This window comes from Coenobita brevimanus, chromosome 94 (assembly GCF_032717465.1).
Source record: "Coenobita brevimanus isolate Jiangsu-jjx chromosome 94, ASM3271746v2, whole genome shotgun sequence".
Classification (NCBI taxonomy): domain Eukaryota; kingdom Metazoa; phylum Arthropoda; class Malacostraca; order Decapoda; family Coenobitidae; genus Coenobita; species Coenobita brevimanus.
The window spans coordinates 8,808,593-8,835,297 of record NC_137047.1 but is presented as its reverse complement, the minus strand read 5'-3'; the positions used below and the strand labels follow the sequence as shown (position 1 = coordinate 8,835,297).

General features: G+C 42.2%; 1 protein-coding gene across 3 annotated transcripts in view; it reads right to left on the bottom strand.

The window, feature by feature from the left end:
* Positions 1–5,676: 5,676 nt before the first annotated feature.
* The window catches only part of Prim1 (DNA primase small subunit), a 64,359-nt gene continuing 43,330 nt past the window's right edge, over positions 5,677–26,705 (bottom strand). The window contains exons 7-9 of one of the 3 annotated variants that reach the window (XM_080282749.1): positions 19,566–19,774; positions 14,000–14,166; positions 6,385–6,481 (exon numbers count right to left, since the gene is read on the bottom strand). In XM_080282749.1, the coding sequence (XP_080138875.1) occupies positions 6,462–6,481; positions 14,000–14,166; positions 19,566–19,774 (396 nt within the window). In that variant the 3' untranslated portion in view covers positions 6,385–6,461. Of the gene's footprint in view, positions 6,482–13,999; positions 14,167–19,565; positions 19,775–26,705 lie in introns of all 3 variants that reach the window. The other 2 variants (XR_013899648.1, XM_080282750.1) reach the window with 2 other exon arrangements.

The following is a 26,705-nucleotide window of genomic DNA, read 5'->3' as shown; positions in this document are numbered from 1 at the left end:
ATCGTTTAAATCCTTCTTCCTCTTCACTTGTCTCTGTACGTGGTTCTTGCTTTCAACATATTCAGTTCTAGTTTCAACTGGACCCCAGTTCTATAACCACTCCAGCCACTTCCTCTTTTCCTTCACTGCTCTTGTAACCTCTTCATCCCACCATGCCGACCTTTCTTAAATTTTGCTGTTACTCTTGCCGCACCACACACTGCTTTAGCATTCCTAACTAATGCCACAGGCTGTCCAAATCCATTTTATTTTAATTCACTGATTCTAATTCCTCCCCTACTTTGGTTCTGATCCTCAGCTTCTTGACTTTCAGTCTTCCTCCCTGACTGCTCCTCTCTCTCTTCTGGTCCACCTCACTCCTCTCGGCTTGATATTGCTTACCACAATCGTATGATCTGACAGAACCCCACACCGTCCTCTCACGGCCCTCATATCTATTCCTATCATCGGCCTTTCTACATGCACATAATCAATCAGGCTCCTTTTGACACGATCCTCGTTCCCTCTATACCATGAATATTCGTGTGCATCTTTGTGTTTGAAATATAAGTTACAAATGCACAACCTCCTTTCCTGACACATATCCTTCAGTTGCTTCTCATTATCATTTTCTCCTGATACTCCATTAAAACTCATTACATCATTCACGGGACCAATGCCTACTCTTCCATTCACATCACCCATTACAATCACTTTATAGCTCCTGGGCATTTCTCCCACTGCTTCATCCAGTTCATCCCAAAACCTGTTTACCTGACTCACTTCTCTCATCACACGGTGCATACACGACAATCGCTGCCACTTTCACCTTCTCAAACTTGAACTTGACGTACATACATATCGAGCTGACACATTTGTGATCTCTCATTCCACTCTGCCATACCTCATTCATCAACAGAGCAACTCCTTCCTTCGCTTCCTCGCCCATTCATGCCTGATTTTACACATTTCACACTCTCCCACTTCACACCCTTTCATCTTAGTTTCACACAATGCTACCACAGAATATCTCACACTCTTGAACACATTCAGTACTTCCACCTTCTTGCTTTTCTTATTCACACTTCTCACATTCCACATGGCCATGCAAATCTACCCATTTGGTTGGGGCCCTGGACAGGTATTGGGCCCTCTGAGGCTGTCTGCAACGTCTGCCATGAGAGAAGTGACTTTTTAAAAATTTCTGACAGTCGATTGTGCAGTAATCATTATATATATGATAAAGAAATATGCATTTTCTGGTGTGTAAAATTAAGCTCTTCAAATCTATAAGACCAAAATTTACTTTGGTGCATTTTTTCTTCTTCTCCCTATACATGAGGCTTCCCCCCCCCCCCCATTCTCTGACGGTCAATATTGCGGTAACCATAAGTCACATGAGAGTGAAACATACATTTTCAGTTGTGTAAATGCAAGCTCTTGAAACCTGTAAGAAAAATTTTTACCTTGGTGAACATTAAAAAATTGGACCCCTTTTTGTGTAGCTGGGGATAGAGGGACTGAGAGATATGCGGTCTTTATGGATTAATGGCAAAGTCTGAGTTAGGTAATGTAATGGCAGGGCCAGGGATGGGGGAATGGGAGGCAGGGCCGGGGTCGGGGAGTGCGAGGCAGGGCTGGGGTTATGGAATGAGTGGCAGGGTTGGGATTAGGGAACGGATGGCTGGGCTGGGGTATGAATGACGAGCCTGGGATTAGATAATCTACAAGGCTGAGGTTAGCTCATCAATAACAAGAATTAGGTTAGGAAATTATTGTAATGGCAAGCTTGGAGTTATGTCACTAATGATGGCCAAGATTAGAGAATTAGTGGCAGGATTTAGGTTAGTGAATTAATGGCAGGGTTCAGGACAAGGAATTAATTGCAGGTTCAGGATAGGGAATTAATGGCAGGGTTCAGGATAAGGAATTAATGCCAGGGTTGATAGGGAATGAAAGGCAGAGTTCATAGGGAATTAATAGCAAGGTTGAGGATAGAGAAGGCAATAATGGCAGGGCTGAAGTTAGGAAATTATGGTAGGGCTTGGGATAGGGATTTAATGGTAGGATTGGGGGTAGGTAATTAATTGCAGGGATGAGGTTAGGGAATTAATGACAAGGCCTGGGCCGCGAATTAAGGATAGGGTTTGAGTGGGAGAATTAATGGTAGGGTTGAGGTTTGTGAATTAATGGGAAGGGCTGAGGTTGGGCGCGTAATGGCAGGGCTGAGGTTGGGGAATTAATTACAGGACTTGGCGTACAGAAATAAGGTTGGGGGTTGGTAATTAATGGCCAGGCTGAAGCTGTCATTAATGGCTGGGTTGCTGTCAGGTCCTCAATGGCAGGGTTGGGGTCACAGCATCAGGCATAAAGTTGGGGTTACATCAAGTACAATGCTGGAGTCACAGCATAAAGCATAATGTTATGGTCAGGGACTACAAAGAATGATCAGAACTTTGAGGTTTCAAGTTTTCAAACTGAATCGTTAGTGTTAGCACATAACATGGAAGTGAGAAATATGAGAACAATTATTAAATGAGCTGCTGCCTGCCAAGTACAGAGAGTTATAAGAAGTACGTTCATGAATTGACATAGGTCAGTCACTAAGCTTTAATAAACATGGTCAAGTTCTGAATCACACAACAGTTAGATTATGAAATTTTTATCATGTTCATAAAAGCACATCTCAATATTGGATCAGCATTTTTAAGTGTAGTGGGGGGCGGGGGGAAGTCACTTCATACATTTTTTTCCTAGCTATAGTTTTAGAATGAAAACTAAAACCAGATAGCTATTGAATATATAGTATCATTTGCGCTTCAATTATTGCACTATAAATGTATCACCAGGAATTCAGTAAGCACTACATTTTATCTATAAAGAGAAGATTTACCATGTCTCTTGCAGAGTCTCTACCACAGGGGTGATTTATAGCACCAGCATTAATGACTTTACCTTGAAGGGTTTGTCTGGACATTCCTGGAGTGACTTTTGACACCTGTGAACTTGTAAAACTACTGGCAATACTCTGCAACAACCAAATATACATTTTTAGGTCAAAAAGAGGGGAAAAACATTCAAAGAAATGGCATTATAAGAAATGATAATTCAATCTGATTGTGTCAGGGGTTTATTTCTGAAGACTATAATTTTGGAAAAAGTATAAAAATGTGGAAATCAAAATCAAGACCCTTTTACATACCTATAAATGGGATGAGGTTATTTTTAGAAACATGGAATAAGAAAATATAAAAGTGGCCAGGAAACCATGTACTATGCTGGGTGGTAACCATATAACTAAATTTTGACACCTGGTGGTTTAGTGGAAAATTATGGTGCTCCAATTGGATTGAGACAGTGAAGGTTTATATCCAAGGGGCAGTTGGGGTTTATTGCTCACGTAATATCACCCAGGGATGAGTGAGGCTGATCACTTTCATCTTAAATGTCAGGACCACCTTGCCTAGCCCCGGGCTCCTATGCTACTCATGAAGGAACGTAGGATTGGATGACGGTTGGATGGATGGAAATACTAACAGTATCCCAAGTGAAATACAGTAGGTCAGCCCTTAAAGGAAGGGTCAATTACAATCTGCCACAACATGACCTCTTTTCTCCTGCACAGAGTCTCATATCTAAAACTAATGAACTTTTTCGGATTTGGTGTTCCCTCTTGCCCTCTAAGCATTGCGTCACTCTCCTAAAACACACCATCTATGTTCACCAAGGAAAACCTGCATAATTTGTGGAATTTTACATCATTAACCCTTCCCACTGGTAAGATCTCTCCTACAGTGAATAATGTTATTTCACTCTGGTGTTTCATTCATTCATTCATTCATCATCTAATCCACTGTTGCCCCTGTTTATGCTAACATGTGTTACTCAGGTATTAATATTTCTACTCTGATGGTTCTGTAGCTATTTCTTCTACTGATAAAGCAGATCTCTTCACACAGACTTTCTCCTCCAATTCTACCTTAGACGATTCCGGTGCTGTTCCTCCATCACTTCCCCCCTCTGACTTCCTCATGGCTGACATTAAAATTTCTTCAGTTGATGTATTTTCTGCCATCACTGGCCTCAGTACTAACAAGGCATATGGGCCGGATGGGGTCCCTCCTGTTGTTCTCAAGAACTGTGCTTCTGTGCTTACACCCTGCCTAGGCAAACTCTTTCGCCTTTGTCTGTCAACTTGTACCTTTCCTTCTTGCTGGAAGTTTGCTCTCATTCAGCCAGTCCCAAAGAAGGGTGACCACTCCCAACCCTCCAACTATCGTCCAATTGCTTTAACGTCCTGTATTTCAAAAGTTTTCGAGTCAATTCTTAATAGAAAAATTTTAAGGCATCTTTCCTATCACAACCTTCTTTCCGATCATCAGTATGGGTTCCGTCAGGGACGCTCCACTGGCGATCTTCTCACCTACCTTTCAGACTCCTGGTCATCCTCCTTTCGGGACTTTGGCGAAAGCTTTGCCATTGCACTTGACATCTCTAAGGCTTTCGATCGAGTCTGGCATAAATCTTTAATTTCCAAACTGCCCTCCTACGGTTTCTATCCTTCTATCTGTGCCTTCATCGCAAGCTTCCTTTCTGGTCGTTCTATAGCCGCTGTTGTAGACGGCCATCGTTCTTCTCCTAGATCTATCAACAGTGGTGTCCCTCAGGGCTCTGTCCTATCACCAACTCTCTTCCTTTTATTCATCAATGATCTTCTAAGCTGTACATCTAACCCTATCCACTCACACGCTGACGACTCCACCCTTCACCTTTCCATTCGGTTCCCGCAACGCCCATCTCAACAGTTACTTCAACAAGCAAGGGATGAGGCTATGGCACACCTAATGTCTGATTTGGCTCGTATCTCTGACTGGGGTAAAAATAATATGGTTGTCTTTAATGCATCTGAGACTCAGTTCTTACACCTATCAACCCGACAAAATCTTCCACAGGTATACCCACTAATGTTTAATAATATTCAGCTTAATCCTGCATCATCCTTGAACATGCTTGGGGTTTCATTTACTCGGGACTTATCTTGGAAAAATCATATTACATCTCTTGTAAAATCTGCTTCCAAGAGATTGGGTGTGCTAAGCCGACTCCGCTCTTTCTTTACCCCTGCACAATTGTTGACTCTATACAGGGGTTTTATCCGCCCCTGTGTGGAGTACAACTCTCATGTGTGGGGAGGCTCCCCACATACAGCTCTTCTCAATAGGGTGGAATCAAAGGCTTTTCGTCTCATTAACTCTCCTCCTCTTACTGACTCCCTTCAACCTCTGTCTCTTCGCCGCACTGTTGCATCTTTATCTCTTTTCTATCGCTACTTTAATGATCACTGCTCCTCTGAACTGTCTGCTTGCATTCCTCCACCTCTATGACGGGCGCGTAGCACCCGTCTGGCAGCAAACTCTCATCCTTTTTCTGTCCAACTCTCTAATGCAAGAGTTAACCGTTACTCCCAGTCTTTCATTTATGCAACAGGTCAGCTCTGGAACTGTCTCCCTCTGTCTGTATTTCCTGCTGCCTATGATCTCCAGTCTTTCAAACGCAGTGTGTCCAGGCATCTCAAAATGATTGGATCTTGAATTTGGCTCTATATTGTATTTTGTTTTTCTCTTGGAGGGAACTGTTACTGCGGGCTCATGGCCTTTGGTTCCTTCTTCCTTTAAAAAAAAAAAAAAAAAAAAAAAAAAAAAAAAAAAAAAAAAAAAAAAAATGGGAAATCCAATGTTGTTTTTTCACTATATCTGGATCAGTCTTGTAAACATATGAAAGAACATTTACATCTACAGCTACATCATCTAATCCTGTGTTGCCCCATGAGAAGCACTGACGCCTGGGGCTAGGCAAGTTGGTCCTGACATTTAGGACGAGAGTGACCAGCCTCACTCATCCCTGAGTGGCATTACGTAAGTAGTAAACTCAAACCATTCTTGGATATAAACCAGCATCGGCTCAATTCGATTGGAGCGCCTAAATTACCCACTAACTCTCTAGGCATCATAATTTGGTTATATGATTACCACCCACTGTGGTAATTTGTTTCTTGGTGTACAGGAAATTGATTACCTGTATAAATGTAAATTACATCCTCAGGTTGAAGAGGTTCTGCAAGGTTTTGGTCATGCAATTAACCCCTTCCACCTGGCAACATGTTTTCTGGTTTATTCTTGCTACCTTCAGATGATTATTTTTCCAGCTTGGAGGATATTTTTCGATATGAAAGAGTGAGATACAGCTTTCATTTAACCCATGCATTACTTACTGGCTCTTTGATGGATAAAAATCTTTGGAGACAGCAAGCATAAAATACTAAATACTATACAACAGGTCATCTGATTATAGTAAGTTAATGTGATTTGTACACTTAAAAGTACCTGCTATACATTTACTTCTATATACAGAGGATTCTTCAGTTCTCTCAACCATTCTTGCAAAAGCTCCCAGCAGCAGGATGCCAAGGACTCTTTCCAGCTTTAAAATTCCATTGTCATATCTGTAAAATTAAGGTACTTTTAGTTACCCCATTTACTAAAGACACATTGACAGTTTGGTAAGGTAAAATGAAAAATTTTAATGAAGTGCATATGTACTTCCTGCTTCAACCAAGAGTCTACTGTATATTCTAACCTTCACCACTATTTCTTATTTTTCTCACCATTTTCCTTTTCCATTATACTGTAAATGCACCGTTTTCTTCCCTGACTTTTAAATTCTCCAATTTACTACTCAGTCCTCATCATTCCTTTACCCTCTAACTGATATGATGTCTGCCTGCTGTCCCAACCCCTCACCTCAACTGACCACTTGCGAGATTTGGGTTACGAGGAAGATGAAAATAATGATGCTGATAATTTTCACACCACCAACATAAATTATATATAACCCTGTTCAGGTAACCTTGGTTTGCGAGATTTGGGTTACAAGGAAGCTGAAAATAATGATGCTGATAATTTTCACACCAACAACATAAATTACTGTATATCCCTGCTCAGGTAACCTTGGGTCAGTCAGACCCCAGTTTACTTTTCATAGCATTTTTCATATACAGTAAAACTTCACTATAACAGACTAATTGGGGCCCAAGCCATTCCAAAAAAAGCAAAAGTCCGATAAAAGCAATGTCTGGACTTTCCCCTGCTAACTCGGACTTTTTCTGACATGCAGTACATGTCGAAGCAATTGTTCCCATAAGATACTGAAGAAAAGCCAGAGATGCATTCCAGGCCCAAAACCACTCTCATATACCTTAGTCAACAGAGACTGACACAGAAACATCATAGGTAATATTATTATCTTCATAAACAATACTATTGCTAAAACATGAGACAGCAAACATCACATGCAGACAGGTGAGGCAGTGAGAGGGTAACTGACAGGCTACAGCCAGGCAGGTGGCAGCGAGCAATGCAGGGGTGGGCAAGGGCAGGGGGACGGCAGGGGGGGTTTACAAGCAGGGGAGGGGGAGGGAGGCAAGTGGGAGTGGGGGAGACCTGGGGGAAAGGGAAGGGAAGGGCAGGGGGATGAGAAGCGGGGAAGGGTGGGGGAACAGGGAGGAAGACAAGAAAGTAAAACTGCCCTACTACCCCCCCCCCACCCCATCTCATTCAATCATTCTCTCACTCACTCAACTCACTCACTCACTCTCACTCTCTCTCTCACAAACACATACACACATATCTCCTCCATCCCCCTCTTCTCCACCCCTGTCCCTCTTCCCTCCCCCACCATGCTTGATGAATTTTTAAAAAATCCCCTCCATCCCCCTCTTCTCCACCCATGTCCCTCTTCCCTCCCCCACCACGCTTGGTGAATTTTAAAAAAATAGTTTTTGGCAATTTACTCGAAAACTAATGGTCATATCGAAATTCCAAAAACACCACCATAAAGCTCGTGAAATTCTGCATCTAGACATAGACTTTGCTCTTGCACAGTGGGTGCAAAATTTTGGGCTAGGATGCTGGGAAAATATTTGAAGCTATTTTTACATGAACAAGTTTTATATGTGGTAGGTGGGGATGCTTACCATCCACTCACTCAATGTAGTATTGCTTTGGTTGTCTGCCCTTTCCTTTCTTCTTTCCTTCCTCTTCTGTCTTTTTTTCCTTCATTCTTTCCTCCTCCTCCTGCCTGCGGGTGACTTTACACTCCCTCTTGTCTTTCTTTCCTCTTTCTTCTGCCTAGGGGTGGCTCTACACTGAGTGACAAGCCAAATGGTTTCCTGTCCACCGGGAAATCATGTACTACTCTGGGTGGTAACCATATAACCAAATTATGGTGCTTGGTGGTTTAGTGGGTAATTAAGGTGCTCCAATCGGATGAAACTCGTGTAGGTTTATATCCAAGGAGTGGCTGGGGTTTATTACTCATGTAATGCCACTCAGGGATGAGTGAGGCCACAAGTTTGCGGCGCTAGCATGACATCAAGGTACTCTGAGGCCTTCCGACACGCTGGTTGTTTCCCGCCTCAGTCGCCCACGGGCTGCCTGAGAGAGAGGAACTCCGCCGCGTCTCCCTCTCAAATTGTGCCATTTTTTACCGAGTGTCCCACAGTGTTTTGGCCTTCACCACTTTGTTATGGCACCTACCCGTGAACTATCGAGTGAAATCATATCCAAGATCATTGCTCTAAAGGAGGCAGGCCACCAGACAAAGGAAATTAGTGAATTGGTTGGTGTGGCTCGATCGACAGTGCATCATTGGTGTGTGCGGTTTTGGTTGGAAAACAGTGGTGAAGTTCCCTAGGAAAACTTCCCCAAGGTCTGTTAATGTTTTAAAATGTGCAGTGGAGTTTAATCCTCGTGTGAATGCAAGGAAAATAAAGGAGAGCAACCCAGAAATGTTTGGTGAGGTGTCTGTGAGAACAGTGTCTCGTTGGGTCCATGAACTTGGTTACACAAGTCACAGGCCTGTGAGAAAGCCTCTTCTCACCAAGAACCAGAGAATTCGTAGGCTTGCCTTTGCTAATAAATATCTAAACTGGGGTGAGGAGCAATGGCTGTCAGTGTTGTGGTCTGATGAGGCAACGTTTAGTGTTACCCGTAACAGAGAAGCATGTGTGTATCGATGCAAAGGTAGTGACCCACTTGACCCATGGGACGTAGAAAGCACAGTTAAACATCCTGATTCACTCATGGTATGGGCTTGTTTCTCTGGTCAAGGTTTGGGGAAGCTTATTGTGCTTCCCAAGAACGTTAGAGTGAATCAGGATGTTTACCTGGAGCTTCTGTGTGATCATTTACCAGACTCATTTGAGCTAACAGGTGCATGAGTGTTTCAGCAGGATGGTGCACCTGCTCGCAAGGCCAAATTGGTCACCAATTGGCTTCGTGACTGTGAGGTATCACTCATGAAAGACTGGCCAGGAAATAGCCCAGACCTCAACCCGATTGAAAACCTCTGGTACCTAGTAAAGAAGAGTCTCCAAGGGAAGGACGTGAGCTCTCTGCCTAAGCTGGAAGCCGCCATTCATGACTCCTGGGACAAAATACCCCTCCAGCACCTCAGGAGCCTCGCCCTTTCACTTCCAAGACGTCTCAGGTCCGTGAAGAAACATAAAGGCTACCCTACGAAGCACTACAGGTAAATAAAATGCATTATTTATATGTTTTTTCAATGTTGAAAGGTTTGTTTCTTAGGAGGGACGCAGGGCGCTCGATACATCTGACGAACACTGTACTCAGCATACGTGCCAAAGCGTACGTGCTGTTACCGCATGCAATCCATCATAACTTTTCAAATTTCATTTTCTCAATAACAATAAGGGTTATAACAATGTGAATTATATCATGGGCTTCCTTAACTTTTGGGCTACAAAACTGGATACAATTTACATACTGTATATGTTTGTTACAGTGTCACTAATAACACACAATATAATAAACAAATAAGATGTTTTTAGGCGATTTTTGTTGTTTTTTCGATTTACTCAAAACCTATTGGACATATCAAATCGCAACCAAGCTCATGTGAAAGCTCGTGAAATTCAGCATATGGACATGTCCTTTGTGACTGCACGTCATGGGAAAAATTTTTCACAGTGATATTGGAAAGTTGTTGGAAGCTAGTTTTCACCTGAATAAGGTTTACTCTCACTTCATTTCTGTACATTTACTCTTTTTTTTTTTTTTTCCTGATAGTATAAACATCAGTGACGATGATGGGCTACAATTTATAACCATATACCGTATTTCATGGGGTGGAAGACGCACTTTTTTGTTTCAAAATCACCTTCAAATATCCCCCTGCATCCTGGAGGCGAGGCTAAGACCTTGGCTCCATTTAAAAGAATCACTTATACAGAGGATCATCTCACTGTTTGGCAGTCAAGTATATTTTAGAGCATAAACACCTTTGATTTATTGTAAAAAGCTACATTCACTTGTGTATATACTCAGATTTTATGATTAGAAACACCCATACTCAAGAAAAAATTTAGGGTTTGTTTACAACTGGCCATGTGACGGTCTGGGGGTTTAGCGGTAGAGCGGTATAGCAGTTTAGCAATTTAGCATCTAGCATACACCCTACATTTGCAGGCTAACATGATCACTGGTGAACTCCCTGCTAACCTTCTGAAATGCAGTCATGATCACTTTGCTTGCCATCCACTCGGTCACTAGTACGGGAATCATACTGGAGATGATGGCTAGCATGACATTTGAGTCATTGTAACAGACGTCTGTCTCATATGGAAATTCAATAACCCTTGTTTGGCTGGCTTCTCTTACTGATATTTTGTTTCATTCGAGACAAGAATATAATAGAAGGAAAGAGTTTTGTATTACCGTTACTGAAAAACGGGAAAAACAACTGCAACATTAAACAGTACTGTCTGAAATTACACTTTTTTGCAGTTTAGCAATTTAGCACCTAGCGTTCCCCCAACTCTTAGTACATGATCACTTCTGAACTCCTTGCTGACCTTCAGAAAGGCAATAATGATCACTTGCTATCCAATCACTAACTAGCACGGGAATCAGATTGGAGAGGTTGGCTAGCATGACTTTTGTTAAGTCATTGTAACAGACATCTGTCTCATATGGAAATTCAAAAACCCTTGTTAAGCTGACATCTCTTACTGATATTTTGTTTCATTCGATACAAGAGCATCTTAGAAGGATGCAGTCTTATATTTCTGTTAGTGAAAACTGGAAAAAACAGTTGCAGCATTAAATAATACTTCCCGAAATTACAGCATTATTAGCGTTTAGCAATTTAGCAGTTTAGCGCCAAGCGATATGGAAATTCGATCACCCCATGTTAGGATGGCTTCTGGTACTTGTAATTGATTTTTGAAAACCTGGTTGTGTTGTCTGTGATTCTAAAGTTCAGTATATCCAGGCATTTGTTTTGGAGATATAGTGTATTCCTTCACTAAATGGACTTTGTATTTTCTTAAATGTATGAAAGGACGGGTTTTATTGAGTTTTGTTTTTTTAAGTTCATTTCATGAAGAATAATACTTATCTTTATATACTGATACATATTTAGTGTACTTTAATAGAGATGAACATTACGTCTCAAATTACTGTACGAAAGGAATCAGACACTATGGACTTCGTATTTCATAAACAAACCGGTAGTGTTACGATGGCGTCGTGGTATGGAGTAACATTTTATAAGGAAGGGGTTGTTTGTTTTCTTGTCTTGTACCCTTCTTTTACATAAAAATAAAGACACCAAACATATATATACAGTACTGAAGAGAGACTCTAATGTGTTAAGATAGTGTCATGGAATGCAGAAACATTATTTAAGGAAGGGGTTGTTTGTTTTCATGTCTTGTACCCTTCTTTTACAGTACCCTCGCGTCCAGCACAGTAATATTGTCATGCATGGGTCACGTGTTGGACCAAAAACGTGTTGGACTAACAATAGAACTTAAGGGGGAAAATGAATTATGTCAGCAACCCTCAGAAAAGTCACCCTAAATACCTACCATATACCTATACATATATTGGTACTATTGTAATTATAATAAATGGTACTGTGCTATGAATGATAACTAACCTTTTAGGATAGTGTTGGTGGGCTTGCTGGGAATGGAAGGTGGTATCCAAGGCTGTAGTTAGTCCTACTGGGTCCCCGGAGGATGGCTGCTGGCGTCACTAGCGGGTAATGGCTGTTGCTCCTCCTTCGAAATCAAACCTCCCTCATAAATCCTTCGAAATCACACTCAGAATCACTATCTTCGTCCACAGCCATGGAAGGTCCTGCTTCTGCCTGTCCTAGCCCTGTAATCCTCGGCAAAGTGCAAGCTTCTCAAACTGTTGCCAGAGCCCCGTCTCGTGACTGTGGAAAGTGATCGCTGTCACTGACTCGGTAGAGAATAAGGAGAAGCAACTTTGTTTATAAACTGGTACGCACGCCGATGAGAAGGGTTTCAAATCGATTGATATTTATTCTAAAATATTAATATGTATTCAGTGTCAGGCTAAATGTTCAATGCTGTAGTACAATACATTCTCTGTCGAGTTGCCTGGGTTTTGGTCACACTGTTTTCCCCGTCGTATGCTCGGCAGGAATCCATCCAGATGAATTTCAAATGCCCGTGGTATCGTCGGCAATTTTACCACGTTACCGTTCCGATTTACCATCGTATCCTCGGCAAACCTGGTATGAAGTGCCGTGTGATAGCCTTCGGCTGCCAGGATCTTGTCTTAAGTTTTTTATTATGATCATGTTAGCTTCATTCATGTCGTAGGCCTTGGCAATGTCAACTTTCCTCTCCCCTTTCTTCTTCCTCTCGATGCTTTCTAGCTTGGTGGCCTGAGGGAGGTGCCGACGCTTCTTGGGGTTCTCAGAAGGCTTCCTAGGCATCGTGAGCAGGGTAAAATGCAGTAACAAGGGCAGAAAATGCAGCATGAAAAAAGCACCTTCCAATGTAATTATGCAACTGAGTGGCTCTGTGGCGGAAGAAATGTAAACAAAACATCACATGACACCAGAAGTGTTTTTAATTGGGCGGCATCACGATCACGTCACGATAGCGGGCGGGGAAGGCTACTTGATCAGAAGTTTTTCATTGGCTATCATCATCATGGGAATGTCCAGTATGACCGTGTTGGACCGGGGGTGATCGTGCTAGAGTGAACTCTGCGGATTTCGCCCACTTCTCGGAGCTCTGTGCGTGTTATGCTAACACACTCGTGTTGCAGTAATTAAATTGTATTAAATAATACTAATTAATTGCTCTCCGTGCTGGACCCGAATCGTGCTGGACTAACGCATGTTGGACGCGAGGGTACTGTATATATATATATACATACACACATATATATTACCTCACGGTGTGGATCACTTTTCTAAAATGCAAAATTTTAACACAGGCAATTTTTCTACACAATCTGTGCTAATACTGTACAGTACCACATCAAGGTCATTTTTAACTTTCTTGTAGTCCAAAACCAGCAAATGACTGTTTAACTTTGCAACCAGAGTTCATCATATTTTATTCATGCTGCCTACAGCCCATTTTTTTTTTTAGTCAGAATATAAACTTCACAATGAAGAAATATTGGGAAGTGCTTCTAAGTCCTTTATTGCAAAGGACATTGCCCTAACCCAAATACAGTATAACAATTTTGTTGGAGGTGGGGGGGGGGGGGCAATTTACTGAAGGGGTTAATAAATTATCCCTCAACATGCATAAATCACTGATATCTGTTGCCTCTTCTTTTTTACCATTTTCATTCCCCCCCCCCCCCAATTTTCCATTTCCTTTAAGTGGATTATCCTTTCCTTGACAACTGCTCTTCCTTTACCTTATCAAGCACTTTACTCCAAAATCACTGCAATCTAAGTACCCTATGACATATTGATAGTCTATCACTTTTATTCTCAATTATTTTCCATTCCCATATCTTTTCTATAGCTAGAACTAGAATCACCAAAACACTACAACAGCATTTAAATAGAAAGATTTCTTCCATTTTTTTTTTCCCCACTTCATAGTCAAGTACAGTATGTGCCCTACAGTACACTGTAATAAAATATCCCCATTAATACATACCACTCTCATCTCTCCGCCGGGCAGTATTTTCCTTTGCTAGACCAGAAAGGAAAGTCTCAAACAATGCAACTGATTCTTTCATGGAGGTTTTCTTGTAGCCTGGCACAGACCCTCGCTCCTCCACAGTTTTCCCGGCATCATAGGCATTGATTTCTTCAATAAGCTGCCTGAACACAAAATGTTACAAGGGTGAGATTCATCATCATCATCATCATCATCATCTAGACCTCCTTTCCCACCCTAGGGCAGGGTGAGGAATAGTGGAATCCAGACAGCCTAAGTTTGCCCAATCAATGGGCCATACTTCCATGCACTATTCAAGCCCATGGAATCCTGACTCCAACAGATAGGCCAGAAGGTTTTACCATGAACTGTAGCTTCATATATACAGTACCTATCTAACTGAGTCAATCTGAATGTTGTCACGTCAAAATGGGGTACCAAATCCCCGGGTCATGCCCTACTCCACACAAAATTCATCCAGGCAGCTCGATCTCTTGTCAGTCCCTTAGCATCACCAACTTCTATACACCTCTTCCTCACACACTCATCCACCATACCTCTCCACCACCTTCACCTTAAATACCTTGGACCACAAGGCATACAAGCACTCACCAACACATCAAACTACAGCCACTCACACAACATAATACCCAACATCTGGAAGCATGGCATTATCATCACTATCCCTAAACCCAACAAAGACCCCACATTACCTTCCTTGCACCGCCCCATCACACTCCTCTGCACCCCCTCTGAAGTCACTGAATGATTGGTACTACAATTAGTCACACCTCACATTCCCATAGTCCAATCACAACACGGCTTTAGCCCACTACACTCCACAAACACCCTTCTTAAAGACCTTACACAGAGATTTTTTGATTGCATGAATTCAGCTAGGCCACCATACAGAACACTCCTAGTCACTGAACATCAGCAAAGCTTTTGATGCCAGCCCCTGCCACAACCTCACAAACAAAATACTCAACACAAACATGCACAATAACACAAAAAGACGGTTGGCAAACTACTTAGCAGGCAGATGTGCACATGTAACATTTGCCGGTCAGTCTTCTAACGTCAGAAACTTCACAAATGGCTCCCCCAAGGATCTGTTTTGTCCCCTACACTCTTTAACCTATACATGCATGACATACCCACACCCCACACACCACAGATACACACAGCTTCCTATGCAGATGATATAACACTTACATGTACACACCAAAATGCAAACACAGCTGCACACATCCTCCAACCTTACCTCAACAAACTACATGAATGGTTCACCACACACAGGCTCAAAATAGTCCCAGCCAAATCTACAGTGACCCTTCTCACAAACTGGACAGCAGAAAAACACACACACACACACACACACACACAAAATAACACCAAGACTCAATGCCTTGAGGTCACTTGCCCATACAACATTCAGACACAACAAAGAAACCACCACCACAGTATACAAATAATACATACATTCAGTGCTGAATTATGCAAGCCCTGCCTGGCTCCTAACCTCACCAAAACACACTACAACACTCTACAGACCATACAGAACAAGGCCCTAAAAATAATCACAGGCTGCACAGCTACTACACCCACAGACCACCTACATCAAGAAACCAAAGTCCTCAAAGTCAAGGATCACCTTGACATGAAAGGCACCCAGATTCTTGCTGCAGCCTCCAGAAACCCACAACATCCACTACATTACATGGCAGCACATCCACCCACACCAAGAAACATCAAAACAACACCCAGCACACAATATCATACACAAATACTGTTCATCTCCCCCCTCGCCCACCTCAGACCAGCTTCCAGAAGCACATCCACACTAAAATCACTTGCCGCTCCATTCAGTCACTTAAAGACAACACACAGCCACATGCACGGCCTCCTGACATCCACCCTTCTGAATCCTATCTCCCTCGTGAGGACAAGGTCCACCTGGCCAAGCTGAGATGTGGGCACCATCGAGCACTCTTAAGCTACCAGAAGAGGTTGGATGACTCTGTCGTTGATGCCTGTCCAGGATGTAACACAGCACCTCATATTATTAAGCACATTATGGAAGACTGCACTGCACAAAATCACCTATGCCAATAACACAACATACACTCTTTAAGAGCTCTGTGGGAAAGCCCAGTCTCGGCCATGGCCTTCCTAAGGGACTCAGGGCTGTTCAGCCAGACTGCCTAGGGAACAACTACTACTACTACTACCTTCTTCTTGGCCTACCTCACCTTCTCCCTCCTTCAAATTCGCTCAGATATACCTTTTTCACCACTCTACTGTCATCCATTCTCTCCACATGACCATACCATCTCAGTACACTCACTTCGATTCAGGTGTCCACATACCGTATTTGCTGGTGTACTGGGCGACTCTTGAACCTTATAAAATAATGCTCAAAACTGGGGTTCGTCCTAAACACCAGGTATAAAATTCTAATCTCTATATCCTGTGGTTATAGGATCCATAGGTGTGATTGGGAACATCGCCAAACACTCATCTGGCCTTCTCTGAATACAGTATAGTACATATACTGTCAAAAACTGTCAAAATTACTAACATCATCATCAAACATAACTTGTTTTTTATAAGAGGGCAAAATTTTATATATATATATATATATATATATATATATATATATATATAATCTTCATGGATATAGCCACGAGGACATAAGAAAGATGAGTAACCTGCTGAGCCCACACCATGAACACCATTGTGTGTCTTGGTAGTGACTGACTGGGTTGTTTACAAATCGCCACCAAATGCAGGGTTGCCAAATCTGAAGCAGGGCTCATTAGTTATCTGAAGCAGGGCTCATTAGTTACCAACAATGATAAACAACAGTGACATTGCTGTTATTCCTGGTGGATTAACTTCAGTCCTACAACCACTTGATGTCTGTCTGAACATTCAAAGACCGCATCCGTGAGCAATGGAATGAGTGGATGATCAGTGGTAAAAAGTCATATACACGTGGCCAGAATATGGGTGCTTCAGGTCTGGATGAGCTGTGATTTTATTATCAAGGCATGGAATGATATTTCTGTGGAAACAGTCATCAACTCTTTCAAGAAATGTGGAATATCCAGTTCTGACAATGGCACAGAACATGATATTTTGTGGGCAGATGAGGAAGAGGAAGCCAATGCCGAAGCTACACCTTTGAATTCGGAGTTTGATCCTTATGATGAAGAAATGGAAACTTTAACACAGGATGAAGTTTATGAACTGATGATGTCAGATGTGGATGATACTGGTTCTGAAGGTTTTTAATCACTGACAGTTTATGTGGCAACTTTAATAAAATGTAACTTTCCTTTAACTTATTTTATAAAATTCATGGTAACATGATTTCAAGTTTTTAATACAGTATGAGTCGGGACCAACTGCTTAGCCCCGGGCTCCTACGCTCCTCATGGGGCAATGTAGGATTGGATGATGGATGGATGGATGGATGAGTTTATACTCGAATATTAAATGTATAGTCCATTTTGATATCGGAGGTGGCATATGCAACATAGATGCCTGTAAAACCCATAGAAGAAGCTGGTTCAAAGTAAAACCTAACAAAAGGCTGTGTTGCTTGGCAACATGGTAATAGTATCACTTCACTGGTCAGTGGGAAGAGTGATAAAGGACTGGGGATACTGGGGCAGCAAGCTCCCTGTGTCTAAAGAGTTGAGGCTTGTCCTATGCACAGAGTATACCTATAAGCCCTTATTCTGTATAGAAATACTGGGAGTAGTCTTGTACATAGGTCGGCCCTATACACTGGCAAATACGGTACTTCCTCACTCCGCATCTTTCACAAATTGCATTACAGTATTTTGTATGCTATCTACTCTCTGTACTCCACATACATTCCCCAACAGTCCCATCTCCACTGCTCTTGCTCTTGACTTTTCATTTTTACAGCACACCACAATCTCACACCTGGATGTTAAAGTTGGCACCAACACTCCGTCATGTAAGCCTCGTGCAGCTGTAACACTCAAACGTCTGTTTCTTATCATATGCTGTACAGTAATTAGCAAGTCACTGTGAATCTGAATGGAAGCACACAAAATATATAGCTAAATCCCACTGTTTATAAGAGTACTAGCTGACTGAAAATGCTTGTTTCTTACAGCATGAAAGTGGCAAACAGATGAAATAATGAGTCAGTGAAATGTAAGATTGTGCATTCTCTCCCTATGGAACTATTTCCCAACAATATTAAGGGGTCAGTAGGATCTAGAAACATGAGAGAGAGAGAGCACAAAATTAGAATTATCAACAAGGGTCACTGAAATGGGCTACATGCATTGTTCCAACCCCTGGAAATCATGGCTGTACCTCCAACAAAACCATCCACATTAGGTGTTTCTCCTTTTTGGACGTAATTCACAAATGTCTGGGAGATACAATCATTCTGACAGCTATCGTATTTGAAGAGATGAGGGTAACCTTTGCAGTGTGTTTTATCTTTCTCTCTCTCTTTTTTTTTATCATGTCAAATAATTTGTTTCGTTATCCTGTGTTTGCCGTCCTCTCTTCCTATTTCTCCCTTCATCCCTGTCACTTTTTATTCTTCTTTCAACTTCAGCTTGTTCTACACTGAACCCAATGGTTTCCTGTGTCCCAGAAAGTATTTAAATGCTGGGTAGTAACCACTATTATCAAGTAACGAGGTGAAGTGGAGACTACTATGGTGACTGTTCAGTGGATGGAGACACTAATGTGGCATCAACCTGGAACCAAACCTCCACACTCTTCCCTGTGCCTCGCTGTGGTGATGTGCTGCCTATCGCAAGGGAAAACTGGTTCACTGCACAAGACAGCCCTGCATGGACGGTTGCTAACCTGTGGTTGATGGGCCTGCTTGGCCACAAATACCGTTATTACTCAGCGACAAAAACAATCGTCCATCCCTTACATTCTCACATACAGAGATATGCATAAAATCATATCACTTTCGTGCGCTCTTCTACCACTGATCACCAGACCTTCTTATTTCATGTTTTTCATGTCTGTTTCTTAACAATCCAATCTAAACAATTCACATTTATTCATGAACACAGCTGTTCTCACAATTTTCAATCTTAACTTTTCAAATCAATGCAATATGCTTACACCAAAGTGTCACACCTACATATTCATGTGGGCACCAACATACCTACACAAACATTCACTCAGAACTCTCCATTCCTGTTCTTTCTACACTTTCCACAATATTCTCTTCTAATTTCCCCCTATTCCATTCCTATCTCCTAACATTCCACATTTAATACTTATTTGCCCTTCTTTAACATACTGGCTAAACCATTTCCAGGAAAATGCCATGTGTTACAGAGGTGACAGAAATTCCTATACATGCAGTGCTATAAGAACCTGATTCTGTCATGCTACTGTACCACATAATGAATTACTGCAGGTTGTATCTTCCAACGACATCATAATCACTTAAAAAGGAGTACACATACTGCACATACCAAATTGTCTCAACTTTAATGAGGATTATGTACTCTGCAAACAATTATTTAAAAATGTTCATACTAACCCTAAGTGGGGTACGGCTGAAGGGTCAAACTGTTCCGCTTTGTCTGGGTCAAAACATACACAAACACGGCCAGTCTTGGGGTGGACACAGAACGGCGACTTCAGCAAGTGATTTAGTCCTTTGGTGACATTGATATCCAGTCTTGGGTACACTAACTGCAGCATTATTTCTGTTACCAGGTGAGGTGTAATGGTTTTCTTGTTCTCTCCCTGCAAATGTGGACAAGCTTATTGATAAACATCACCTTTAGGTGCTTATGTTACATAAGAACCAACAGTTACAATACTAAGGTAACACAAAGGTCCACACTAAGAAACTTTGATCATCATCATCATCATCATCCAGACATCCTTTCCCACCCTAATGCAGGGTGAGAAGTAGCTATGTCCAGACAGCCTAAGTTTGCCCAGTTCAATGGGCCACGCTTCCACTCACTCGTCATTCAAGCCCTTGTAATCCTGGCTCCATCAGATGGGGTAACCCCAAATTTCACCACATTCTGTAGCTTCACATATACCTATCTGATACAGTCAATCCACATGGTGTCATATTAAAAAGAGGTGCCAAATTCTTGGTTATGTGCTTCTCTGCACAAAATTCATCCAGCCAACTCAGTCTCTTGTCAGTCCCTTAACCTCACTAACTTCCATACCTCTCTTTCTCACACACTCATCTGCCATATCTGTCCACCTTCTTCTTGTCCTACCTCACCTCCTCCCTTCTTCAAATTTGCTCAGATATATCCTTTTCACCACTATTGTCATCCATTCTCTCCATATGACCAAACCATTTCAGTAAACTCTTCAATTCTGGTGTCCACAGTCTTCCTCCCTTCGTATCGTTCACGAACCACATTATTCCGTATCCTATCCACTCTCTGTACTCCACACACATTCCTCAACAGTCCCATCTCCACTGATCTCACTCTTGACTTTTCATTTTCAAGCCAAACCACAGTCTCACATCTGTATGTTAAAGCTGGCACTAACGCTCCTTCATAGAAACCTCCTGCAGCTGGAACACTCATGCCTCAGTTTTTTATCAGGGCCTTCATAGCACCAGCTATTGTCCTACCACGTGTCACTCTACTTTCCACCTCTCTTACACATTTTCCTCTCTTTCCTATCACTGTACCCAGGTATCTGAACTCTCTCACCAATTCCAGTCTCTCTCCATTCACTGTAACATCACACTGGGAGTCACCTTCTCTCTAAGTAACCATTACTTTACTCTTTTCTACATTTACTCTCAAGGCATGATGCTCACAGACATCTACAAAACTCTGCACTAGCCTACCGAGCTCTTGTCTAGTATTTGCAAGTAGCACTGCATCATTAGCATGCAACAAATTTGAGATATTCCATCCATCACCATTCATAACTGATGCCATCTCTCTTCATTACTTGTGTTTTTACTTTTCTCATCACCCCATACATTGAACAACCATGAGTACATCACAAAACCTTGATGCATGCCCTCAATGACTGTGAACGAATCACTTAGATGGCCATTTACCCTTACATGCCTCACTACCATCATAAAAACTCACAATGGCACCTCGCAGCTAACCATCTACACCATAAATGCGCAAAACCTTCCACAATCCTTCTCTGTCGACTTTGTCATATGCTTTTTCCAGATCCATAAATGCCATAAATACCTTATAGTCCTTCTTTCACTCCTTCTCCACTGACTGTCTTACTGTAAATATTTGATCCACACATCCACTGCCACTCCTAAAGCCACTTTGTTCATCACTTTGCCAGGACTTCTGATATCTCTCTTACTTTCTCTATAATAATTCTTCCATATACCTTCCCTACCACACTCAATAGACATATGCCACGATAATTTTGCACCCACTTCGCTCACCTTTATTTTTGTACAAGGGTGCAATCAATGCCCTCTTGCACTTTACTGACAGAGTTTCACTCATCCATGCCTTCTTGCATAACTCCAACAAGTACTTCATTCCACTCTCTCCACAACGCTTAATCATCTCTGTACACACCGCATCAACCTTAGCTGCTTTCTCATTTTTCAGCTGCTTCAAAGCATTCTTCATTACTGTGAGTGTCATGTTTCCTGGGACTGCGTTCCTTCTCTGTACACCCCAAAAACCAATCATGGTAATAGTTGCTTTGCTCTCTCCATTCCCATTCATCAGGTTTTCAAAATATTCTTTCCATCTAGTCCTTATATCATCCCCATGAGCTAATAATCTACCACTTACATCCTTCACACTTTCACATTTCTTTCCCTTGTCACTACTACATATCAGCACCTCTTTCCAGAATAACTTTCTATTTTCAGAGTAATTTGCATTAATTTTTCTTCCTAGATCATCATTTACCTCCTCCATTTTCCTCTTCACTAGTCTCTTTAAGTGCTTCTTGATCTCAAAATATGCATTTCTTCTTTCACTGAACCTCTGTGCTGTATCCACTCTAGCCACTTCTTCCTCTTTTCCTCCACTGCTCTTTCAACCTCTTCGTCCCACCATGCCATACCTTTCTTCTGGATTGTTGTCTTGCCACACCGCACACTGCTTTAGCATTCCTAACTAAGCAATCCCTATATACATTCCACAAGCTATCCAGATCCACTGATTCTAACTCCTCCCCTACTTTGGCGCATATTCATCTGCCATTTCTCTGTTCCTCAGCTTCTTGACTTGCAGTCTCTCTCCTTGACAGCTCCTCTCTCTCTTGGTCCACCTCACTCCTCTCACTCTGATCTTGCATACCACAATCATATGGTCTGACAAACCTCACATCTTCCTCTCACTGCCCTCGTATGAGCAACACTACCCAGTGTCGAATTATGTACGAGAACGTAATCAATAAGGCTCCTTTCAACTTTAAACAGTAGCAAATGAAACATGCACTATTACATGCACTGAGCAATACCAACATGTGAGCATTGAAAAACTCTTATTTAACCTCTGCTGGGTTGGTTCTTTGTATGATACTTTATGTCCCTGAGTCATTATTTTAATACAGTAATACCTCGATATACGATACCCAGGCTTAATGATGGGGGTAGAAATTGCACCATATCCCTCCTAACGATGGCCAAGCCCCAGTTTAACAATGAGTTCTGATTTTTCTTACCGATTTTGATGATATTTTAGACTAAAATTGTGTGTTTAGGCTGATTTATAAACTGTTTTTAGACTTCAGTTAATGTGTTTTAGCCACAGGTGGGGTGAACATTGTCATTTTAGGGTACAGTTTACTAAGCTTGATTTTTTTCCAGACTTATATTTGATGATATTCATGTCATATTTGTAGGTTCAGGTGAGTTATTTACAGGTGTTAGGTTAGCTTCCTTGACAGCTGTTAGGCCATTTTGATTGCCTTTACACCTGTTTTTGGGCTCATCTGGGTGAGTTTTGGACTTGGTTTGGGGGGAACCCAAGGCTAGTAAATGGTCTGCATTGAAATACATGTTAAAAGTACCCCAATATATGATACCCCACCTAACAATGGGGTTTTACCTAACCAATTACATTGTTAAACCGGGGTATGCCTGTACCAGTGTACGTGTACCTCAGAGTGAGAGACAGAAAGACAGGCTTTGGGATGAGCTGGATGAAGTAGTGGGAGAAATGCCCAGGAGCTATAGTGATAGTAATGGGTGATATGAATGGAAGAGTAGGCACTGGTCCTGAGGATGACATAATGGGTTATAATGGAGTACCAGGAGAAAATGATAATGGGAAGCAACTAAAGGATATGTGTCAGGAAAGGAGGTTGTGCATTTGTAACTTGTATTTCAAACACAAAGATGCACATAAATATACATGGTATAGGGGGAACGGGCATCGAGTTGAAAGAAGCCTGATTGATTACGTGCTCGTAGAAAGGTCGATGCTGGAAATGGTTGCTGATACGAGGGCAGTGAGAGGACACTGTGGAGGTCTGTCAATAATATGACTGTGGTATGCAAGATCAAGATGACAGGAGTGAGGTGGATCAGGAGAGAGAGGAGCAGTCAGGGAGGAAGACTGAAAGTTGAGAAGCTCAGGATCAAAGAAAAGGCAGATGACTACAAGACCAAAGTAGAGGAGGAGTCAGAATCAGTGAATTGGAATGAAATGGATCTGGACGGCCTATGGAATGCATATGGGGACAGCTTAGTTAGGAATGCTGAAGTGGTGTGTGGGTGTGGCAAGAGTAACAACAAAGAAGAAAGGTACAGCATGGCGGGATGATGAGGTTAAAAGGGCAGTGGAGGAAAAGAGGAAGATGTGGCTAAAGTGGTTACAGGACAGGGGTTCAGTTGAAATAACTGAATATATTGGGACCAAGAAGCGAGTAAAGAGACTAGTGAAGGGAAAAAAGGAGGAGGTAAATGTTGATCTAGGAAGAAAAACGAATGCAAACTACTCTGAAAATAGGAAGTTACTCTGGAAAGAGGTGTGGAAATGAAGAAGTGACAAGGGAAAGAAGTGTGAAAGTGTGAAAGATGCAGGTGGTAGATTATTAACCCATGGGGATGAAGTAAGGACATGATGGAAAGAATATTTGATAGCCTGATGAATGGGAACAGAAAGAGCAGAGCGGCTGTAAACACGACTGGTTTTGGGGGTGTGCAGAGAAGGAATGGAGTGCCAGGAGACGTGACACTCGCACAAGTGAAGAGTGCTGTGAAGCAGCTGAAAAATGGGAAAGCTGCTAGGGTTGATGGGGTGTATGCAGAGATGATTAAGTGTACGGGAGAGGGTGGAATGAAGTGCTTGTTGGAGATAAATAAGAAGACATGGATGAGTGAAACTGTGCAAGCAGAATGGAAAAAGGCTGTGACTGTACCCCTGGACAAATATAAAGGTGAGTGAAGTGAGTGCAAGAATTATCATGGAATAAGTTTATTGAGTGTGGTAGGGAAAGTGTACAGAAGAATTATTATAGAGAAAGTAAGACGGATTGTGGTAGGTGGGGGTGCTCACCATCCACTCACTCAATGTAGTGCTGCTGTCAGGTGTCTGCCCTTTCCTCTCCTCTCTCCATTCCTTCCATCCTCTTCCATCTTCCTTTACTTCATTCTTTTCTTGTCCTTCTGCCTATGGGTAACTTTACACTTCCTCTTCTGTCTTTCTTTCCTTCATTCTTTCCTCTTCCTTCTGCCTGTGGGTGACTCTACACTGAGTGACAAGGCAAATGGTTTCCTGTACACCATGAAACCATTTACTACGCTGGGTGGCAACCACATAACCAAATTTTGGCGCCTGGTGGTTTAGTGAGTAATTATTGTGCTCCAATCGGATTGAGCCGGTGAAGGTTTATATCCAAGGGATGGTTGGGGTTGACTGTTCATGTAATGCCACTCAGGGATGAGTGAGGCTGGTCACTCTCATCTTAAATGTCTGGACCAACTGCTTAGCCCCGGGCTCCTACGCTCCTCAAGGGGCAATGTAGGATTGGATGATGGATGGATGGATGAAGTAAGACAGATATCAGAAGTCCTTGTGAGTGATGAACAGGGTGGCTTTAGGAGTGGCAGAAGATGTGTGAATCAAATATTTGCAGTGAGACAGATAGCAGAGAAGGCTTCTGAGAAGGACCATAAGGTGTTCATGGCATTCATGGATCTGGAAAAAGCATACGACAAAGTGGACAGAGAAGGACTGTGGAAAGTTTTGCGCATGTATGGTGTAGATGGTACGGTGCTAGGTGCCGTCAAGAGTTATTATGATGGCAGTGAAGCATGTGTAAGGGTTAGTGGGCATCTAAGTGAATGGTTCACGATCGGTGTGGGCGTGCGACAAGGTTGTGCGATGTCCCCATGGTTGTTCAATATATATATATGGATGGGGTGATGAGAGAAGTAAAAACACGAGTAATGGAAAGGGGGATGGCGCTGGTAATGAATAGTGATGGATGGAATATCTCAAATTTGTTGTATGCCAATGATGTGGTACTGCTTGCAAATACCGGACAAGAACTTGGTAGGCTAGTGCAGTTTTGCTGATGTCTGTGAGCGTCGTGCCTTAAGAGTAAATGTAGAAAAGAGTAAAGTGATGGTTATTGAGAGAGAAGGTGACTCCCTGCGCGATGTTACAGTGAATGGAGAGAGACTGGAATTGGTGAGAGTTCAAATACCTGGGTACAGTGACAGAAAAGAGAAGAAATGTGCTAAAGAAGTGGAAAGTAGAGTGACACAAGGAAGAAAATTAGCTGGTGCAAAGAAGGCCTTGATAAGAAACAGAGACTCGAGTGTTGCAGCTCCAACAGGCTTACATAAAGGATTGTTAGAGCCAACTTTAACATATGGATGTGAAACTATGGTGTGGCATGAAAATGAAAAGTCAAGAGTATGTGCAGTGGAGATGGGACTGCTGAGGAATGTATGTGGAGTACAGAAGGTGGATAGGATACGAAATAATGTGATTCGTGAAAGATGTGGTGTGGACACCAGAATTGAAGAGAGTGTACTAAGGTGGTATGGTCATGTGGAGAGAATGGAAATCAATAGAGTGTTGAAAAAGGTTTATCTGAGCGAATTTGAAGGAGGCAGGAGGCGAGGTAGGCCAAGGAGAAGGTGGAGAAATATGGTGGATGAGTGTGTGAGGAAAAGAGGTTAAGAAGTCGGTGAGGCTAGGGAACTAATAAGAGATCAAGGTGGCTGGATGTCTGTTGTGAGGAGAAGTGCATGATTAAGGATTTGGCACCTTTTTTAACGTGGCAGCATCCAGACTGACTCTATCAGATACGTTTATGTGAAGCTACAGAAGGTGGTAAATGTTTTTGACGTATCCGATAAAGCCAGGATTCTGGGGCTATGAATGAAGAATGAATGGAAGCATGGCCCATTGGATTGGGCAAATTTGGGCTGTCTGGACATTGCTAGGCCTCACCCTGCCCTAGAGTGGGAAAGGAGGTCTGGATGATGATGACGATGTACATGTACCTCACATGAGGCCTGCAGTTTGGCCCCTGCAGACCTTCAGAGTGCCTCACATCAGGTCTGCAGCTCTTCAAGAGTTAAAGACTATTATAATGCTATGAAAAAGGGTGACAAATCAGTGCACTCCCAGTGAAGTATGTCTGTTATGGCTAGTGAAAAAATTTTATGGTCTGACATGTAACATACGGTATGTCAGTACCGTATAACCACTGCTGAGTTATATAAACATCC